General features: G+C 36.4%; 2 protein-coding genes and 1 non-coding gene across 4 annotated transcripts; all 3 read left to right on the forward strand.

The window, feature by feature from the left end:
• The first annotated feature begins 333 nt into the window (after positions 1 to 333).
• zgc:65997 (uncharacterized protein LOC794398 homolog) lies at positions 334 to 2,939 on the forward strand. Its single transcript, XM_051133751.1, has 3 exons — positions 334 to 699; positions 823 to 1,000; positions 1,524 to 2,939. The coding sequence occupies exons 1-3, from the start codon at positions 376 to 378 to the stop codon at positions 1,808 to 1,810; spliced, it is 789 nt and encodes a 262-aa protein (XP_050989708.1). The 5' UTR covers positions 334 to 375; the 3' UTR covers positions 1,811 to 2,939.
• A 1,197-nt stretch (positions 2,940 to 4,136) lies between these two features.
• trnan-guu (transfer RNA asparagine (anticodon GUU)) lies at positions 4,137 to 4,210 on the forward strand. The gene has a single exon. It is a non-coding gene; the product is annotated as a tRNA-Asn (tRNA).
• Positions 4,211 to 5,489: 1,279 nt separating this feature from the next.
• pank1a (pantothenate kinase 1a) lies at positions 5,490 to 19,550 on the forward strand. Of its 2 annotated transcripts, none has more exons than XM_051133647.1 (7): positions 5,490 to 6,122; positions 10,367 to 10,719; positions 12,348 to 12,601; positions 14,165 to 14,341; positions 14,671 to 14,794; positions 15,681 to 15,806; positions 17,177 to 19,550. In XM_051133647.1, the coding sequence occupies exons 1-7, from the start codon at positions 5,894 to 5,896 to the stop codon at positions 17,234 to 17,236; spliced, it is 1,323 nt and encodes a 440-aa protein (XP_050989604.1). In that variant the 5' UTR covers positions 5,490 to 5,893; the 3' UTR covers positions 17,237 to 19,550. The 2 variants fall into 2 exon arrangements, with proteins under 2 accessions (XP_050989604.1, XP_050989605.1); XM_051133648.1 differs by lacking the exon at positions 5,490 to 6,122 and adding an exon at positions 7,601 to 7,817.
• The last annotated feature ends 2,105 nt before the right edge of the window (positions 19,551 to 21,655 follow it).

A 21,655-nucleotide genomic window follows, 5' to 3' on the forward strand; every position in this document is an offset into this window, starting at 1 on the left:
AATCTATTTGTACAGTCAATCGCAAAGCTCGTTCTGCTTTCAAAGGTGTTTTGTGTGTTCCGTCGCAGCATCCACATTGAAACCAGTGCTGCCACTCAAGCTGACGGTGACGTCACATGCATACCCTCTATAATGTATAAATAAAAAATATATTATTTGAAAAAAATTGTAAATATGCCTAATACTTCTAAACTACCTAAAACACACGTTTCAATTTGTTGTATAATACCATGTGAATTAAAATTACTCCTTCTAGTACGGAAACACCCTTTATAACAAGTTACAAAACTACTTCGTTGTGTAAGTGTCCTTCTTCCTCCTGTAGAGGGCAGCCAATACAAATTCACGTGTGCTTCTTGTTTTTTGTAAGTAGTCATGACTGCTGTGGCACTCGTGCAGGGCGCGAGTAGAGGTCTGGGTTTTGAGTTCTGCAGATATCTGCTTTTAAACAAATCTCCAGCAGCTGTGATCGCAACATGCAGAAACCCGGACGCCGCACAACATCTGACAGCCCTGAGAGCGCAGCACGCGGACAGGATGACTGTACTAAAACTAGATGTCAACAGGGAAGATGACATCAAGAGAGCGGCTGAGAGTGTCAAAGCTGCCTTTGGGAAAGTGGATCTAATCATTAATTCTTCAGCTATGCTTCATCCGTCCGGTAAAGGAGAAACAAGTTTACGAGATGTGTCTGCTCAGGTGACCAGTGAACCTTTTTATCAATACCGAAACCACATTTTGGGGGGCATTCTAAAGTTTTCAAAATTCAAAAATGTAACATTTTTGTAACACGTGCGTTCTTTTTTTTTTCTTCTTCTTCAGGGAATAATTTCTACTTTGACTACTAATACAGTGGGTCCACTGGTGATGGCCAAGTATTTTGCCCCCCTGCTTCAGAAGGGAACAGGGGCGTTTGGTCAACAGTCCCCAGAGAAAGAGAAACAGCACAGTGGCATCATAGTAAACATGACTGCTAGAGTGGGATCTATAGGAGACAATGGTTGGTATCTAAGCTTAAGTCAAGAGCAGGTTTTTCTACATTTGTGTAGACAGTGAGGTTCTGAACATGTTGTGCCTTCAGGTGAGGTGTCAATAGCTCATAAATAACTTTATGAACGAATTACTCACCTGTCAAACATCATATGAGCTCACGTGGAAAACTGAGAATTTAGAAAGTTACTGTAGCCTACTTGAGGCACCGGTTGGAGGAACCGACTGAGAACCCTAATGTTTTACCTGTTTTGACGATAATTTTGTGTTACAAGCGTATGAATTAATTTTTTTAAACTGACCATTTAGACTTGTTTTCATGCACTATATATCAAATTATATATCTCGATTATGATGTTACTTTTCTGAGCAGGTCCCAAATAATTAACACCTACTAATGTACAATTATACAGTAGCTACGTGCTGTGAGTGGCCACAGATAAAATGTAGAGTTGTCTATAGCTGCATCTGGACAGTTTCTGTCTCAACAACCCATAGCTTACATCTCTGTTGGTTTATTTTTCTGTCTTCAGATCTTGGAGGTTGGTATAGCTATAGGATGTCTAAAGCTGCCTTAAACATGGCCACCAGAAACCTGTCCATTGAGCTGGGACGAGGGCGCTCTAAAATTGTGTGCGTATCCCTGCATCCTGGAACTGTGGATACAGATTTGTCTCGGCCCTACCATCGAAATGTACCCAAGGACAAGCTGTTCAGCCCAGAGTACTCAGTCCAATGCCTTATGAACATTATAGACACTCTAAACATAGACAAAACAGGTAAAGCCTATGCATGGGACAGTACTGAAATACCATGGTAAACAGTCTTGTCAAAAACGGCAGTATTCTGTGTGTACCCTGTTTTAAAATAAGGTGGATGGGGAAAAAATGTGGCCAAGCAAAATAATGTGGGTTTATTGAAAATCTTCAAAAAATACATACGCATTCCAGGAAGACTTGCTAATGTTACTGTCCTTGTTTCTTTTTCATGTTGACCGTAAGAATGGTACACTCTATCTGTTGTGCTCAAAACAATGAAGCTACCACTCAGATAAGAAGAGCTTATCTCAAATTTCAGTATGAAAGACGTCATAAGAATCTACTTGGATTTTTGTGTATATTATATAAGAGTACAATAATTTTAGCACTGTTTTAAAATCTATATGCAAAATGTTTATTAAATGAAATCTTAATTTAGGAACAGTTCACCCAAAAATGAAAATTCTGTAATTACTCACCCTCATGTCTTTCCAAACCTGTAAAACCTTTGTTCATCTTCAACACAAATTAAGATATTATTGATGAATTCCGAGGGCTTTCTGACCCTGCATAGACAGCAATGCAACTACCACATTCAAGGCCCAAAAATGTAGTAAGGTCATTGTTGAAATAGACCATGTGACATCAGTGGTTCAACTGTAATGTTATGAAGCGAGACAAATATTTTTTGTGCTCAAAGAAAACAAAAACAGCTTTATCCAACAATCTCTTCTCTTTCATGTCAGTTTTTAATGCACATACACGAGAGTACCATGACGCACGCGTATGCATTCCTCTGCTTGTAAACAAGGCACAACGCATCTAGATTCTAGCATAGAACGCCGGCTCCTCAAAAAATATATATATTCACGTAACTTCATAAAATTAAGGTTGAACTACTGATGTCACATGGACTATTTTAATGATGTCCTTACTACCTTTCTGGGCCTTGAACATGGTAGTTGGATTGCGGTCTATGCATCAAAAAATATTTTAATTTGTGTTTGAAGATGAAGGTATTACAGGTTTGGAATAACAAAAAGGTGAGTAATTAATGACAGAATTTTCATTTTTTGTTTAACTATCACTTTAAAACAATTTTTTTGCATTGAATCCAAGAAAGCTTTTAAATGTATTTATTTTTTAACAACTTGTTATATGCCTTTTTGATGGGACACAATAAAGCTTTGTTTTATGTATTTGTTTCATAGATTAAAAACAACTTTTTCCATTGTCATCTTAGATGACTCATCTGCCTTCGTAACATTATGGCAGAGATGTCCAGTTCTCTCCTGTCTTTCCAAGTAGCTGAGGTCACCGATGTCACATTTGCTGCAGTTTCCTGAATGATTTGGCCCCTCTCAGTTCTGTAGCTATTTTAGCATGTATCTATTCTGAAAAGTACCGCCCACAGTAGTTTCCAGAAATGAACACATGAGTGAAATGACATTTAATGATATTTAATGATGCAATTATTATTCTTTAGTATTTGTAAGATGTGCTTTTCTGAAGTTAACAACTGGAATGAACAATGTTAGTTAACACTGTGGTGACTGGAGACTTACTGGTGATTGGTCTTTTTTTGCCTCTGGTTAATGTGGTATTTACTCTGCCACACAGTCAACTGCCAGTTACACTTTTCCCACATTAGGTGGCAAAGCCAATTGAGAGCAATAAGAAAGAAAAACAAAATACATTTTTATCTTAAAGGGATAGTTCACCCCAAATTAAAAATTCTGTCATTAATTATAATTAATCACCCTCATGTTATTTCAAACCCGTAAGATCTTCATTCATCTATTTTTAAAGGAAGACAGCGGGTGTTAAGTGACAGTCTTCATCAGCTCATGTCTGCTGTGGTATGTGGATGTATTTGTCATGTTTTATTCCTGTTTTCCCACTGAGATCCTGCACAATTCAATGAGTGATAAAATAGATACTCGGTAGAACATGAGACTCTTAATCTCAGGGTTGTGGGTTCGAGCCCCACGTTGGGTGCCTGTATTGACTCTCTTTCTTCCCAACAAGGGCGTGCCCATTTGCCGTACAGCAGTGGTTCTCAATCCTGGTCCTGGGGGCACCTTGCTCTGAACATTTTGCATGTCTCCCTTTTTTAACACACCTGACTGAGATCATCAGCTCATTAGGAGAGAGATCCATAAACTGAACTAACGAGCTGATGATCTCAGTCAGACTCAGGTGTGTTAAATAAGGGAGACATGCAAAACATGCAGGGCAGGGGGCCCTCAGGACCAAGATTAAGAACCACTGCCGTACAGGCTGGGCGTGACTCTGTGAGTGGCAGAAACATCTCCCTCCCAAGAGCCTTTTAATATGTGCAGTGTCTGATCCCCATTGCTTTTAAGCTCCGTGATCCAGAACACTGCCGTCTCTGTGGCGCAATCGGTTAGCGCGTTCGGCTGTTAACCGAAAGGTTGGTGGTTCGAGCCCACCCAGGGACGAGGGAAGCTTTTTGTTGCTGCGAAGGCGCACGCAGGCTAGGCGTCCCCCAACGCTCTCTTGGGACACGAGTCACAGCGTTTTCCTAGCCCGTGTAGCCTTTCCATCTTCAACAGTTGCCTTGTGTTAATGAAATCCGAGAGCTTTCTGACCCTCCATAGACATAGAAAGGTCCTTCCATGTTCAAGGCCCAGAAAGGTAGTAAGGACATCGATAAAATCGTCCATGTGACATCAGTCATTCAATCTTAATTATATTAAGCTACAAGAATACTTTTTCTGTGCAAAAAAACCCCTGTACTTTGTTTTGCGTTTATGCACGCGTGAATCGTGAGATTCTTAAAAATGGCACTAGTGTAACACAGAGTAGATGAATTGTTGAATAAAGTTGATTTTTTTCACACATAAAGTATTCTCGTAGCTTCATAAACGTACAATTGAACCACTGAAGTCACATGGACTATTTTGTTGATGTTCTTGGTACCTTTCTGGGCCTTGAATGTGGAAGGACCCTTGCTGACTACGGAGGGTCAGAGAGCAATTGGATTTCATTTGTGTTCTGAAGTCAAATGAAGGTCCTACGGGTTTGGAACGACATGAGGGTGAGTAACTCATGACAGAATTTTCATTTTTGGTTGAACTAACCCTTTAAATTTAAAAATGTAATGTATTAGTAAAAAAACTAATAATTATTTTATGTCATGTCTTATGGTTAACTGAAACCTAAATCAAATTCTCAATGTATAATTGCTTCAAAACAAAACATGATTGAAAATAAAGAATAGATATAAAATTTGTTTTGTTCATTAACCCTATTTTATTTATTGCAGAATTGTAACATTGTTATTATAAGTGGATAAGGTGGAAATATCTTACCATTTGAAAACTCTGTTAGTTTGCATAAGGTGTGTAGGTTTGCGGGCTATAAATGTTTATTTATTTCAGCATGAAGATGCTTAAGAGAGATTTAAAAATAATTTCCTAGGTTGAACCCTTCCTCCTCTCTCCCTTTCTAATGTCCTTCTTTACATCCACGATACTCACTTGATACCCGAGAATCACAAAACTGAAACTCCCCTTTGACCTCATTCACCCCACACACATTAATGCTGAGTAAAAATCGCTCTCAATTGATACTCATTAACATAAATCATTTGAAACTGAAGATAGATAGATAGATAGTGTGTAATAAACACAAAAAGAGTGACGCAGGCGAACATGCCGTACACCCAAATAGCGCGCAGACAAAAGGGAAATATTTAAAGACATTCTCAGCTGACTTGTGAGGAACGATCGCTGGCGATAAAAGATGGTCGTGTGAGTGCGCGCGCAACGCTCTGCTCGCGCTGGGCTGTAAAACTGGTTCGTGGAGCCATTCTGGGTGACGTCATGAGCCGGGTGTTTGACGGGGTGGCTGCCGCAGAGCCAGGACTAGACAGTAGAAATATGACCGACAATGACCTCGATCACAGCGCGTGTTAGTGTTTGACTCTCATTGTTTAGGATTCGACACTTGTAAACACGCGATATTATCATCGCTGCTGCTGTTGTAGATTAAATCCGCGCGTTTGGTGTAGGTCATTAGCCACGAGCCTTTTCTTATCTCGACAGCGCGATACATCCAGCGTGTGTCTGTGTATTTTGAGGCTCGCCTCCTCTAACCTTACCGGAGTCGTGCGCTGTAATATGGATAAGGCCAAATCAGTGATGGATCCGAAAGGATCGGGTCCTTGCTACACAAACGGCATGCACAAGCCAATCCGGCGACGGCTGAGCAACGGGAGCTGCAGCCCGTACAGTCCGACGGACGATAATAATTACCACCATCTTCACCATGACCCTCAAACCAACGGGTCCCCGGCGAAAAGGTGTCGGCTGCGGAGGCGATTGGAATCAGCGAAGAAAAACAGACCGCGTAAGTTAATAGTCACTGACACCAAGTGTCATCAGATTATATTTGTACATTTGATTCCAGCAGTGCCTGATAAGCAGTAATGCCCTAAGATGCACTGGTAATGTCAATGTTTAACACATTATTGCGAGAGGCATGGTCGTTTTGCACAAACCACATATTTCACAATATTCATCAGATCTAAAATAACCTCTTGTCAGTGTATTGGCACAATAAATTATTTGCTCTCGTTTGAGACAGCAACTAGCATTGAAAAAATATATGCATTTCAAATAAATGCATTTCTTGTTAGGTTTTAACAAATGTCATATCGATTTTACACTTCAAAATTTTACCTCAGGTAATTAATGATCTTTGAACGAGAGTCCAAAGTAGGATTCAGAATCGTAAGGAATTTATCGATTATTTCATTTTGCAGTTTTATTTGAGTCGAAAGAAATTAAAATCTTATTTAGCTGCCCTCAAATTGTGAGGTAATTTACAGGTAACATGTAGGTTTATAGATATAGATGTAACACAGTAGATAATAATAATCTGCGGTTCATCAAGTAATAGAAATCAGTTAACTTTTCCTACTGATTCATAAGGGTTTTGTTTTGTTTCAAGAACCGATTCATAAGAGTCATTTGTTCGGAAATCGGACTGTACCGGATTCAGTAATAAAAATGAATGATCTTTGAACACGAGTCCAAAGTAGGATTTGGAATCTTAAGGAATTTATCAATTCTTTTATTTAGTAGTTTTGAGAAGAAATAAATTAGCATTGTATTTAATTTACTGACATCAAAAGCATGTTGTCAAATTGTAAGATATTTACAACCATGTAGGTCTATAAATTGAATAAAGTTATTGCAAAAGGTGTGTTGACAGTAGATAATAATAACACGCGGTTCATTAAGTCATATAAATCAGTATCACTTATTCATAAGCGTTTTGTTTCAGTAAAAAGAACCGATTCATTAAAGTAATTCGTTCGGGAATCGGACTACATTGGACGCACAGTGTGTTTTTGATTCACTAAAAAGAACCGACTCATAAGAGTCATTGGTTCGGAAATCAGATGTACCGGTCTCAATGTTTGTTTCCCGCTGTAGATTCAATAGCAGTTTTACAGTGAATAGTATTGCAGGAAACCCTGTCAGATTGTTTTAATGCGGCGTTCCGTTCGTATCAGCAAAGGATGACAATCGCGTTTTTAACGCTTCTAGAATGTAAATTATTCAGGTCTGGCATTTAAAAAAAAAATCCAAGTTCCCAATCCTACTACATTATTCCAGTGTTGTGTCTGACCTGTATTCCGAAGAGTGTCTTTTGTTTTGAGGAAACATTTGAGACTGTTCCTCTCGCTCTCTGATTGGTCGTTGTTCGGTCAGGAGGTGTGCTGAAACCGCTCCTGATGGAAAGGCTCGACGCGTTTCGACCAATCAGCGCTTGACTTTTGTCTTCTCGTGGCCGCTTTAAAGGGCTAGACGGAAACGCCCCCACCCTCCACTATGCAAGAATTTCTCCGTTTTTACTCACTTTTGCAAAGCGACGCGGGGAACTCAACTTTGAGAGTGTAGTTATGCCATTGCAAACTAAACTAAACTATTAATTGTGTTTTGCTTGTGGGCTCTACTACTTCTTGGGCGTTTTTGTTTACACTTGAATATATTAGGACTACCAGCAAGATGAAGTTGAGGTGTTCAAGGAAGCCTGGTAAGACATCACCTCATCCTTGTGTGATGTTGTAAAACATCTACTTCCTTGGAATTGCTCTGATAGTTTTAGTATTTTTTTTTTCTTGTGCCACTCTAAATGAATAACCTTTTTTTTTATCTTGGGTATTTAATAAGTGCAAAAATGTTGTTGAACAAAGTGACTGTCAGGTTAAGTTTGTGTTGCCAAAGGTAACGGCAGAAGAAAAAGGAACGCATAATACAGCGTCATAGTCTTTAGTTGTGTCAGACTGCATGCCAGGCCGGCTTGTCAACATTCCTCAGCTTCAGCCATGTATTGTGTGTGTGTGGAAACACCTTTCTTGCAGCATTTTTTTTTTTTTTTTTTGTTAAATATGTATATTGTTCTTCTGTCTGTACTTTTACCTATTTAAAGTGTTGAAGCGTACTTTTACCAGATAAACAACATTTTAGTGTAATGTATTAACCACAGATTTTTTAAAAAGATATTTCTATCTCTTTTGGTAAAGACACCTTTATCCAAAATGACAAATGTAAAACACAAAAAGCAAATTACTACAGGCAATACAAAGTTTCAAACATGTCCGAGTACGAGCTAGTAGAAGGAGGGATATAACAATAGTAAAAACAATGAAAAAGAAATGTGAATTTGCATTAAGTGCACAGTTTTTAACAGTTTTTCACAGGGTTTTGTTCTTGCATGTCCTTTTAGTGGTTCCTTTTAGATATTTATGAATAAAAAGGACCTTTTGTATTATATGAGATTGCAATGTATTCTGTCTGCTTTCTATACTTTGGACTTTACTTTTGCACTACCTTATAGTGAGTAACGTTAGTTCTGACATTAATGTTAAATTTGCCTATGCAAGCAATGAACACGTTTCTTCTGTTCTAGTTCGATGGGTGCCGGGTACTCGATGGTCTTCATTCTCACTCTTTTGCACAACCTCCTCCTCTTTCACATGGACACACACTTGCCTGCCAGTTTCTCTCTGTCAGCCCCTCTCCTTCTCTTGTTCACATTCTCTCTCGCCACTTCTTTGCCTTTCCCAGCCCCTCACATGGAAACACTTGCCTGCCAATTTTCTCTCTCTCTCTCAGTGTCTCTCCCGTTCCATGCCTTGGCTGAGGGGGGAAGTAAACAGACCTTTCACCCACATGTGCTGTTTGATGTCATTATATCACGCCACTGTCACACCCCCTATTCACCTGCTGCTTCTGGCTCAGGTCATTCAGGTCAATGAAGGAGCAACATTGTTTCATTCCCGGCTAGGGTGTTCTTCTGCAGTTTTCATTTTCAAATAACACACATTTTCACTTTTTAAACTATGGAACTATAAGCACGTGCATATTCATGTAGATGGGCTCTCGCCCACTTGATTTGCATTCTCTGAAATAAGAGTGATGTCTAAAATAACCCTCCCAGCATACGCCAACGTCTATATTAGTGAGGGAAAGAAGCGTGAGTGTCATTTGAGAAGATGTTGTAGCAGAGAGTGTTCTTGTTGCACACGGGTCACCTGTGCAGCTCCAGCTGACAGTGTTTTTCTACCTGGAAGGTCAGATTGATCTGTGTGTACCAGGCTATTCAAGTTCAGATCTGTGTCCCTGACCTGCCCTAATTCTAAGTCCAGTGAATGTCTGATGTAAGAGTCATATCAGTAATGATGTTCCAATTATTTCATAAGATGAGACTTTGCTCTCGCTGCTTGTTAGACGCTGATCTGTAATTCAGGGCAAATTTGACATTTCTGTGTAGTGATATACGTTTAATTATAGAAACACACCTGCTGTGTTAGTGTGTATCTGTCGGTTTCTCACCTGCTAAGCATCCTAGAACAGCCATTTGCAGCCTCATGGCTGTTGCCATGGTAACTGCCTGACTCTTCATTAGCTGCTGCAGTGTTGCTTGTGGTGACCAAGTCACTGCCTCTTTGGTTGGCCAGCTTGCAGTGCTTGATTTAGCTTGCTTGCATTTAAAAGTTAGGGGTCTGCAATATTTTTTGGATTTGCTGCTTTATAAGAAAGTCTCTTATGCTCACCAAGGCTGAATTAATTTGATTTAAAAAAACACTAATATTGTAAAATATTAGTACAATTTCAAATGTGTTAAATGCAATTCAGTGATGGCAAAGCTGAATTTTCAGCATCCATTGTAATTGTAATATGCTGATTTGGTGCTTAAGAAACATTTATTTTAATTATGAATGTTGTGCATTTTTTCAGGATTCTTTGGTGAATAGAAAGTACAAAAGAATAGCATTTTTGTAACAATATAAATCTTTTGACTGACACTTTCAATGCATCAAGGCTGATGCATCCTTGCTGAATAAAATTATTAATTTTTTTAAAAAGCAAAAAATATTTTTTAATGGTACTATACATAATACAAAAATATGCTCAAGATGTTCTTATAATGTTTTAACTCACCTTTCCCTATTCACCTTCTATTGTAGCCCTGAGGGTTATTTTTAGTAGATTTTACTTGCCAATCCAGTTTATTTACTGCCTTATCTGTGGAACTCAACTTGTACAATCATACTGATCCGTCTCTTTATCTCTTTCTAGCATTTCCATGGTTTGGAATGGACATCGGTGGTACTCTGGTAAAGCTTGTTTACTTTGAGCCAAAAGACATCACTGCTGAAGAGGAGCAGGAGGAGGTGGAGAATCTCAAAAGCATACGCAGGTACCTCACCTCCAACACAGCCTATGGCAAGACCGGTGTCCGTGATGTACACCTGGAGCTACGCAACCTGACAATCTGCGGCCGGACGGGGAACCTGCACTTCATCCGCTTCCCCACCGTTGCCATGCACAGATTCATCCAGATGGGCAGAGATAAACACTTCTCTAGCCTGCATACCACACTGTGCGCTACTGGTGGCGGGGCGTACAAGTTTGAGAACGACTTCAGAACGGTAAGGAGATGGACCACAGCATGGCTTTCAAACTGGTTTGACAGTATAATCAAATGTTTAATATACAGCTATGTGGAGTAGTATGTGGATCAATGAGATTTTATGGTGAGCTTACACTGCATCAAGAAATAGACACCAAGAAATCAAAATGTCACTAAATTTGGTTTAAAAAAGAAAAAAATGATTAAACAATAGGCTTTTTTTGAAGATTTTTTTTGTAAATTATTTTTTTATTTTATTTTAGAATAAGTAAATATATTAAATATATAGATAAATAGATAAACAGATAGATACTATTTTTGTTTATATAGATTTATATATATTTAGAATTGAATAAGCTACTGTTCAAAAAATTGGTTGGCAGGATTTTTGATATTTTTAAAATATGTTGTTTCTTATGCTCACCTAGGCTGCATTTACTCAAGCAAAAATATCTAAAAATATAACGTGATAGTGTTTTAAATATGATAATGTGAAATGTTATTACATTTAAAAAATATATTTTATAAGATATTTGTAATATTCTTTTAAATTTAATTCAAGTGATGGCAAAGCTGAATTTTCAGCAGCCATTGAGCCATTACTAATGTATTCAGTGTCACATGACCATTCAGAAATTATTCTTATGTTCTGGTTTAGCACTTAATATTACAGAAAACAGCAATATTTTTGTGGGAACTGTGATACACTTATTTTCTAAAAGAACTGCAGTTATTTGAAATATAAATCGAAATCTGAATAAATTGTAAGTCTTTAATACCACATTTGACTAATTTACTGCATCCTTGCTGAATAAAAGTATTACTTTATTATAAAAAAATCACACTGACATATTGACAAGAAAAATGTACACATCTTCATTCTGTTAAACAGTCCCCACCCCCCCACCCCTCCCCCCGAATCCCTCAGTTGTCCTCAGTGTGAAATGATGGATCTCAAAATCATACAGTCATTGTTGGAAAGGATTCAAATATAAAAACCAAAGAATTTGTGGGACCTGAAGGAGTTTTCTGAAGAACAATGTGCGGTTTAACTGTTCAGGATAAACAAGGGACTCATGAACAACTATCACTAAACAAAAAAACAGAGCTGTGAATCATTCAGGTAACAACACAGCATTAAGAAGCAAGTGTATGTAAACTTTTGAACAGGGTCGTTTTTATAAATTCAGTTATTATTTTCTCTTGTGGACTATATGTAAACGTCTTTATGTAAAATGTCTTATTCAGGTCAGTACTAAAAATAATAGCATGCATTTAGTATGATTGAAAATGATAATTTTGGTAAAATTAACATTTTGCAAATTCCGTAAATTGTGTGTAAACTTCTGGTTTCAACTGTATATATCTTGTTTTAAATATGTTTAGTTAAAAAAAGAGACAGATTTACATTCATTGTCTGTAATAAAGTATATTGTTATTTTTAAGACATAGGATTACTTTTAAACTGATGTATAAAACAGGATAATAGTGGTATACAGGATAGTTTGATAAAGTACAGACTGTTCAATGGAAGTCTAAGCATGATATTTTTCGTTAATTTAAATATGTCATCAGGAAATATGTTTAAGGGACTTGTATGTTCAGAACAATGAGTAATTATGAATCCTTCGTTTTTTTTCTTTGTAGATGGCAGACCTAGAGCTGCTGAAGTTGGATGAGCTGGACTGCCTCATCCAGGGTCTGCTGTACATAGACTCAGTCGGTTTTAACGGTCACCCTGAGTGCTATTACTTTGAGAACCCCTCCGACACACAGAACTGCATCAAGAGACCCTGTTGTCTTGACAACCTTTTTCCCATGTTGCTGGTCAACATCGGCTCGGGCGTCAGCATTCTAGCTGTGAATGAAAAAGACAGCTATAAACGTGTCACAGGCACCAGGTCAGCACAGCTGAGCAATATGCACCATACAGAAGAAACCTACAAATAGTAGTGTCAGTAACATGGACAGACCTATATAAACGTAGTTCCAAACCCGTAAGTCCTATCATCTTTGGAATACAAATTAAGATATTTTTAATGAAATCCGAAAGCTTTCTGACATGCATAGACAGCAATACAACTGGCACGTTCAAGACTCAAAAAGGTATGTTTCAGTTGCATTGCTGTCTATATAGGGTCAGAAAGCTCTTGAATTTAATCAAAATATCATAATATCTTAATTTGTGTTCCGAAAATGAACGAAGGTCTTACGGATTTGGAACGACATGAGAATGAGTATTTAACAAAAGAATGGTAATGTTTATGTGAAATGTATGTCATTTCAAGTGCATTACACTCTATGTGATCAGATCAGGGTTTTGTGGTTTTGTCCATTTGTTTCAAAAAGAAATTCACACAGGGATGTTTGTCAGGGATGTTGATAATGGCTAAAAAAGCTATTTGCTTATTGTTTACTTCTGTGAGCAACATTTGTCGAGATCCATCCATGCTGTAGAGCTTTATGACTTTACCATTTACTAACCACATGAACTTGATTGTTTCCTCGTCTCTCATGGACACAGCATCAAAAGCCTGTTAGAAGCATAAGAATACAAAATCACCTCCTGCTGTGTTCATTTTCCCCTTTGAAAGAAAATAACAAATCTGTGATCGACAGCAGAGTCGGTTGTGAAGTTCACTGACTGTCAGTCAACAGATGAGCATTGTAAATGTGGTTGTACCAGAATGGAACAGCCTTTCAGCTGTGATTGACAGATGGGAGGAGATTTGTCAGTAGCAGTCAAAGCTGATGTGCAGATCTGTCACACTTGCAGGAGGATCAGACACTTTTACTCACATTTTACAAACCCCTGTGTGTATTTCCCTGCCAGTTTGATCCTGTTCAGTTCAGTCATTTCTGTACATTCACCGTATTCATTTACACTACAGGTCAAAAGTTTGGAATAATGTTTTTAAAAGTCTTTTACACTCACAAAAGCTGTGTTTGTTTAAAATAATGTATAATCAGTCATAGTGTTTTTTTTTCCAATTTAAAATAGCTTTTATTTTATTTTTTAATTTTTTTATTATTTTTATTTATTTTTATATTTCAAAATGTACTACGTTGCTTTGTCAGCGCTGAATTTTCAGCAGTCGTTACATTTTTTCTGTGTCACGTGATCGTTCAGAAATCATTCTAATATGGTAATTTGCTACTCAGTTATTTTCAGTTATTATTACTACGTTATTAAAACTGTTTTATGTTATTATCAGTGTTGAAAACAGATTTTCTTGCTTTAATTCCAAACTATTTGTGATGTAGACCTTGCTTTGTGTTACAGTGACCACAACACTTTTATGAGCTGGTCTGTTTTTTGCAACCTTGGCCATAGGCACATAGTTTAAATTGTGGTCACAAGGTTAAATCGTATGCGTGTATGAATGCACGTGTGCACTTCAGATGTGGCTTGTAACCATGTTTTGACTCTAAATGTTTCCTTCTAATTCTTTCTCTCTCTTTAGTCTTGGTGGAGGGACGTTTTTGGGGCTGTGCTGCCTGTTGACGGGTTGCGAGACGTTTGAAGAGGCCCTTGAAATGGCAAGCAAAGGGGACAGCACCAATGTAGACAAACTGGTGAAGGACATCTATGGAGGGGACTACCAGCGCTTCGGTCTACAAGGGTCTGCGGTGGCTTCAAGGTACAAAACACTTTGTGTTTGTGTGTGTGGTGTCAAATGACAAAGATCCACAAATGAAATGTGATGCTACTGAGCTTTATTTATGGGGTGTTGCATGTAGGCTTATGTATGTGTTATTTATATATTTTAGTGGGATTTTTTTTATTATATTGATCATAGCTACACAATCTACACTGATTTAGATCTATAGTCTATAGCAATTTGTACCATCTAGGAGTGCCATGGAACTGTTGTATTATCCAGCTCAGTGTTATTGTGCAACAAGTAGATAAACTGGTCTCTGATGTGTCTGATAGGTACATAAATATGCGCTTGTGTTTTTATTATAGCTTTGGTCACATGATGAGCAAAGAGAAGAGGGACAGTATTTCTAAAGAGGACTTGGCTCGTGCAACGCTTGTCACAATAACGAACAACATTGGGTCCATCGCACGCATGTGTGCGGTTAATGAGGTGTGTTTGTGTTTTGCGTGCATATGTGTGTGTTTATCAGCGTGCAGTCAACAGCTGCTGTGTGCTGTGAGCGTCTGGCCACTCTGGGCTTCTCTACAGTGTTGCCTTGTAGCCTGGTGATCAAGCAGCATTGTACAGGGCTTTCAGGGTGTACAGAATACCATCAGAGCAGAAACTCCCAACAATATCCAGAGAATACATGGTGTTTTATCACATTAGCTAGTATCTATGACAAGATGATGATGGCAAATGCTTTGAATTTAACCAAAAAAAAGTCCATAAAAGGATTTGCTTGTGCCAGGACTCCCCCTGCTGGTGCAAAAGAAGTACTTTAGAAATAATTTAGAGTTATAAACAGGCCCATGTGGAACATACACCTGCAGAAAGAATGTAAGACTCAGCACTCTAACTGATTAAAGGGATATTTCAGCCGAAAATGAAAATTTTCCCATGATTTACTCACCCTTAAGCCATTTTAGGTGTGTATGACTTTCTTCTTTCAGATGAATACAATCAGAGTTTATTAAAGATGCTATGCATTTATAAAGTTTTAAATATTGATATTTTTCTTACACTAATGCATCCATTCACTTCAGTAGGCCTTTTATTAGACCTCACAGAGCCATGTGGAGTACTTTTTATGATGAATGGATGCACTTTATTGGACTTTAACAAAAAAAATCAACAGCCATTCACTGCCATTATAAAGCTTGGAAGAGCCAGGACTTGAATTTTTGGGTGAACTATCCCTTTAAATATTGTGTAAATCTGTTCCACAGAATTCTGTAGATTTTCTTCCAAAATAAAGTGCGGAAAATGTGAAAAACATTCATGCATTGTATCTGGGCCTGGTCATACTGAGTGATGTTTCTGTTTTGTCCTGTAGAAAATCGAACGGGTTGTTTTTGTGGGGAACTTTCTACGTATAAACACGGTGTCGACAAAGCTTCTTGCATATGCTATGGACTTCTGGTCCAAGGGCCAGCTGAAGGCCCTTTTCCTGGAACATGAGGTAGTTCTCTCTTAATTTATTTTTATTCTGTTGCATTTATTTTCTAAAGCAGCATTGTACGTGGCTTTCAGGGTGTACAGAACACCATCAGAGCAGAAACTCCCAACAACTGTTTATTTTCTCAAATTTGTGAAATACACTGTTTTTCAAAAGATTGGGGTCTCTAAATATTGTTAAATTTTTTTTTAAGTCTTATGCACACACAGGCTGCATTTATTTGATCAAAAATACAATGAAAACAGTAATATTGTGAAAACTATTACAATAATTACACTACCAGTCAAAGGTATTTGAACAGTAAGATTTTTAATGTTTTTTAAAGATGTCTCTTCTGCTCACCAAACCTGCATTTATTTGATCCAAAATAGAGCAAAATCAGTAATATTGTAAAATAATTTTACTATTTAAAATAACTGCTCTCTGTGTAAATATATTTTAAAACGTAATTTATTGCTGTGATCAAAGCTACATTTTCAGCATCATTATTCCAGTCTTCAGTGTTACATGATTCTTCACAAATCATTCTAATATGCTGATTTGCTGTTCAAGAAACATTTTTATTATTATCATTATCAATATTTAAAACAGTTGAGGACATTTTTTAGGATTCTTAGATGAATAGAAAGATCCAAAGATCAGCATTTATCTAAAATATTTTTTTTTTGGTAACATAATACAATATACCACTCAAAAGCTTAGTCAGTATAATTTTATTTATTTATTTTTGGGAAAGAAATTATAGAAATTAATACTTTTATTTAGCAGGGATGCTTTAAATTGATCAAAAGGATGATAAAGACATTTATTTTACAAAACATTTCTATTTCAGATAAATGTTCTGTTCTTCTGAACCTTCTATTCATCGAAGAAACCTAAAATAATTCTACTCTGCTGTTTTCAACATAATAATAATATTAATTATTAATAATTAATAATAAAAATAATAATATTTTTGAGCAGCAAATCAGAATATTAGAATGATTTGTTAAGGATCATGTGACTGGAGTAATGAAGCTAAAAATTCAGCTTTGAAATCACAGGAAAAAATTAAAATTTATTAATATATTCAAATAGAAAACAGTTATTTTAAATAGTAAAAATATTTCAGAATTTTACAGTTTTTGCTGTATATTGGATCAAATAAATTAATTTTAATATGCCAAAATATTTAATCATATTATCAATGTTAAAAATAGTTGTGCTGCTTAATATTTTTGTGGATACTTAAGGATTCTTTGATAAATAGACAGTTAAAAATAACTGCATTTATTTCTTCACAATTTTTTTTTTTTTTTTTTTACTGGAACCGGTATTGTAATGACAACATGTATGTTTACATGCACACTTATATGTGTATATGTGCATTTCAGGGATACTTTGGAGCCGTCGGTGCTTTTCTAGAACTGCTGAAGTCGTCTGATGACCCATAAAGGAAAGAAATCATCATCTCTGATGATCCAGAAGCTGCTTTAAGACTAAGAAGCTCCAAAAGGAAAACTGGAATACTGGGAACACTGGGAATTTTTGAAAGAAGCCATCATAGTAATTTACCTGTAAATAACCCTTAAAATAAGATTCTAATATTTTTATGAATAACTTAGTCTCAGCCTCAGACTGTCGACACTAATGGAACCTTATTGTTCGGTTGTTTTCCGGTTGTTGTTTTCCTTTTATACTGGTTGTAAATATCATTGTGTAGTGAACAGGGAGAGTTTATTGATGGCCAAAACCTGCTGTGTTCAAGTTTTGATATTCTTAACCTGCCACCAGGTGAGAGTGTATTCAACGTTAACTGCTTTCTGTTTCTAAGCCTGGTTAAATAATGGACCTTTTAGGGTGTTTTGTGTTAAACTGCTGTTCAGACCCCGAATGATGTTTGAAACACTGTTCAAGTTGATTTTTAAGCCTCAGATGCAGTTAAATGTGTGACGATCTCTATACAGTCTCTATACAGCATAACGCAACCTTTTTTGGTTGCCTGTCCTTTCATTCGAATTCTTCACTACCATTAACAGTTTTCCATGCGTTTGTGCATGAAAGTAATATTAAACCTGAATCAGTTCACTCATCAGAATAGATATATTTACACTGATTCACACAAAGCCTTTACTAAGGATACACAGAAAGCTCAGGGTGTCTCACTTTAATTTTGAGAGGGAATTCTGTGGGACCAAGTGGCCAATTTGACACTTACTTCAGATATAAAGCTCCCCTAACATCCCACATTTTTGTTCTCTTTGTCCAGCTTTGCCTCTTTTTCCATCCTGCCTTTTCCCATTCTTTTTCCTATCTAAACCAAAGCTACTTCAATCATCTTTTCTGAATGCACACAGTTATATGCATATACCTCCTCTTTGGTTGCCTTCCTCTTATCTAGAATGGTACTAAGAGTACTCTACTCAGCCGTGTGATGACAAAACAGAAAGATTAAGTCAGTATGACAGCAGTTACCCACAACCCCCCATTCCTCAGTATTCATATATCAAACATGTTTAGACAGTTCAAAGACTTAGCCATTGTGTTTCCATTGTAGTGCCAAAGTGAGACGGGGAGGAGTCAAACCAGACAGCCTGTCAATGCAAGCATTCCTGCTTTGCCAGGCCATGTACCACGTTACTTCTCCTAAAAGTTGCCTAGCATTTGAGTATTTCTAAGATCAAGTTCAATGTCATTAAAAACAAAAACACCACTCCCTTACTAGTTAACTCTGTTCAGTTCTTTTGCTCTCGTTCTTGCCTTTTATGGGACTGTTCTCTTCTTTTAACCTCTGTGGCTGTTTTTAGGTTGCTTTTATGTGGTTCTTGTTTTTTTTCATTAACTTTTTTGTTAATTATTTTAACTGAGTTTTTCAGGGTAACTTCATAGAAGAAACTGAATTTGATTTTGGGGACCTCACATGTCAACTGCAATATTTTCTTTTTTTTCTTTTAATATTTTATGTCTTTTTTAATTTAATTATGGCTTTGGTTGGCCTTGTATATTTTGCATTAAATTATTTAACAGCATATTTTGGGTACAACATTTGGCTGCAATTCACAGTCAGTGTGTGATTTTATTTTAATTTTATTATTGTTTGTCATCACTGGAATTTTTGAATGAAAATGATCTGGTTTTAAACCCCTCTTTCTAGATTAGGATGCTTTTTCATTTGTACACCAAACAGTGTATCAATATGAGAGCTGAATGCTTTATGGATGATTAACATTAATGAAGATTGTTCATTTATGGTACTGACACATTGTTCTTGCCACACAATCTTAGATGCAAGTATGAGCATGTTTCAAGTGTTCAAGCCTGTGTTATTGCACTGCACAATTCTATGCTATACTTACAGCTTTCATGTATTGTGATTTAGACTTCAGTCCACAAAATACAGCTTCATGTTTTGCAAACATTGATAAGGTTGAAGTAACTTTTGCTGTCACACCAGTAAGAAGCAAAACCAGCTGCCAGTTACAGCAGTCTTGTTTAGTAAAGAAACAAGGCACAGACTTTTGAGTTTAAAAGCTGTATTAGTCTAAATCATAGACCGTTGTACTAATACTGTTAATGTATATGGTTCTCTCCCTGTGAAAGGTGACCTTTCACTCCTCTTGCTATGCAGTAAAGTCAATTGCTCTGAATGTTGTTTGCTAAAAGCAGCTTGGTTGAGAGAGTTGTGCAGTTTTATGAAACTAGCTGCTCGTGTCCTGTCTGCCACTTTTTGTTATTAACCCTGTTATAAAGAGTGAAATAATTATTGTACTTGTCCTGTGTCTGTGTTTTCTTTTGCTTTCTATGGACTTTTTTTAAACAAATTCTCTTTTGAGTTGCTTGTTTGATGCTACTTTAGTTGATACTGCTGCTATGCTGTTATGGGCCATTCTACTGAATTGGGCCAAAGTCAGAGTTGGAAACGTCTTGTAAAAAAATGTGTATATATGCAAATTGTATAATATCCAATTTCTAGTAATTGTGCAGTTAATTCTGATATTGTATTTTCTGAAAGTTTTGTAATATTTGTCCTCTCCCGAAATTTGTCCCTACTGAAACACAGTAATAACAATTTTATAAGAAGGGCTATATTGACCTTACATCTAGATTGTAAATCCATTATTATGGTAAATCCATAACAGTTACATTTGTAACAATATTTCAAGTGTAATTTATGAAATTTGTTGTATTTTAAATCCAATTTTTCTTTGTAAAAAGCAAAAAGTTGATCATGCAGCTTTCAAAGTTAAGAATTCATTAGTTTACATTATATACATTAAACCACAAACTATCATAACATCTTAGATGATAATTCAGTATACTTTATTTTTGACAAAACCTTATAGCACCATTGTGCTGCGGGCGACCCAAGTTCTGAACACATATAAAAACTAAATGTTATGGAATAATTCCCAAAAAGGTGTGCTTAATTGCAGAAAAAAGGTGTTCAGGAGTGACATTCCTCAATTTTTTAGACTTTTGAACACATTTATCTCAAATTGATGAGACCAATCTACTCACACCTTGTAGCTATGACAGCAATCATAGCTATGATCATAAATTTATGGGTTTAGTTAAAATAGATTAAAACATAAACTGTTTCGGTAGTGACATGAAAAATGTGGGACAGAAAATTTAGAATTTACAAAGAAAACATTTTTTTTTTTTAACTTTACTTTTTAAAAGAATCAAAAAGATACTTTTAAAAACAACAATGGAAATAATATAAAAAATATTTCAATATCATTTTAATAAGTTAAAATTTAGGGGTTAGGATTTGGGACAGCCACCTCCCAAATAAAAGTACCCAATAAATTATGATTTTATATATATTAAGCTTACTGATATTTTAAATATGATTGTGGGTTTCAGTAGATAATAGAAGGATCTTAATAAACATCTTAGAATACGTAAATGCTTTTTAAATGCGTTTTTTGGTTGTGGGACAGCAGTTGGCACCAATTCTGTAGAATGGCCCTTATATGTGATTGTACAAACATGTAGCCTAAATGTTGCTGTCTTAGTTTTTCTCCTCTCAGAAATCATTGAAGCCACTCTGTGTTGAGCTTTATGGCTTTATTAAGAAAATATGAGAGATTTGATCTGTGTGATTCACTGGGTTTAATCGGATACTGTGCATAGACTCAAGAAAGGACATTTTAAAGAATAATAAAGTTTTAAAACAAAAATGGCTTTTATTCAGTATTAATTGTTTACTGTTAATCAATGGTCTTAGAAGTGAACCCACTGAAAAAATGGCCACTTTAATGTTATTTTTAATTACTGTCATATTTTAAATGCTTACACTTCATAAGTGCACACGTTTGTGATAGTACATATTTGTGAGTACAAATCTTACCCGTTTTGTAACACATGTACCAATGTAGAGTTATTTAGTAAACCAAACTGAACCTGAGAGAAGGCACGAGGACAAAAAGTCAGGGACAATCAAACTATTCAATACCCCCAAAAAACGTAGACAGATGCTATTCAAAAGCAAATGAGTGGCTCACCTTGCCCCCTAGGGTAATATGCATGGGCAAATCGCTGTTCCCCTGTTATCTAATGACTTTGGAAGCTTTGGTTTGAACCCTAGGAACTCAAAACAGACGGTGAGGGCGGGGGCTTAAAAGTACATAATCTTTTACATATCAAAATATGTTTCACTTGGGGCTTTTTTGTTACATATCAGTATATGTTTCACTTGGGTCAGTGATTACAAAAGTTCGTTTACAAGACATTTTGAGCTTGTATTTTCACCTGACCATAAACAGAACGCATTGGACAAAACTAAAAACGTATTATTTAAAACTTTATTGTAGAGTTACATTTTAAATATATATCTCAAGGAGCTAGTATAGTTATACAATTGTTTT

This window comes from Labeo rohita, chromosome 17 (genome assembly GCF_022985175.1).
Source record: "Labeo rohita strain BAU-BD-2019 chromosome 17, IGBB_LRoh.1.0, whole genome shotgun sequence".
NCBI lineage: Eukaryota > Metazoa > Chordata > Actinopteri > Cypriniformes > Cyprinidae > Labeo > Labeo rohita.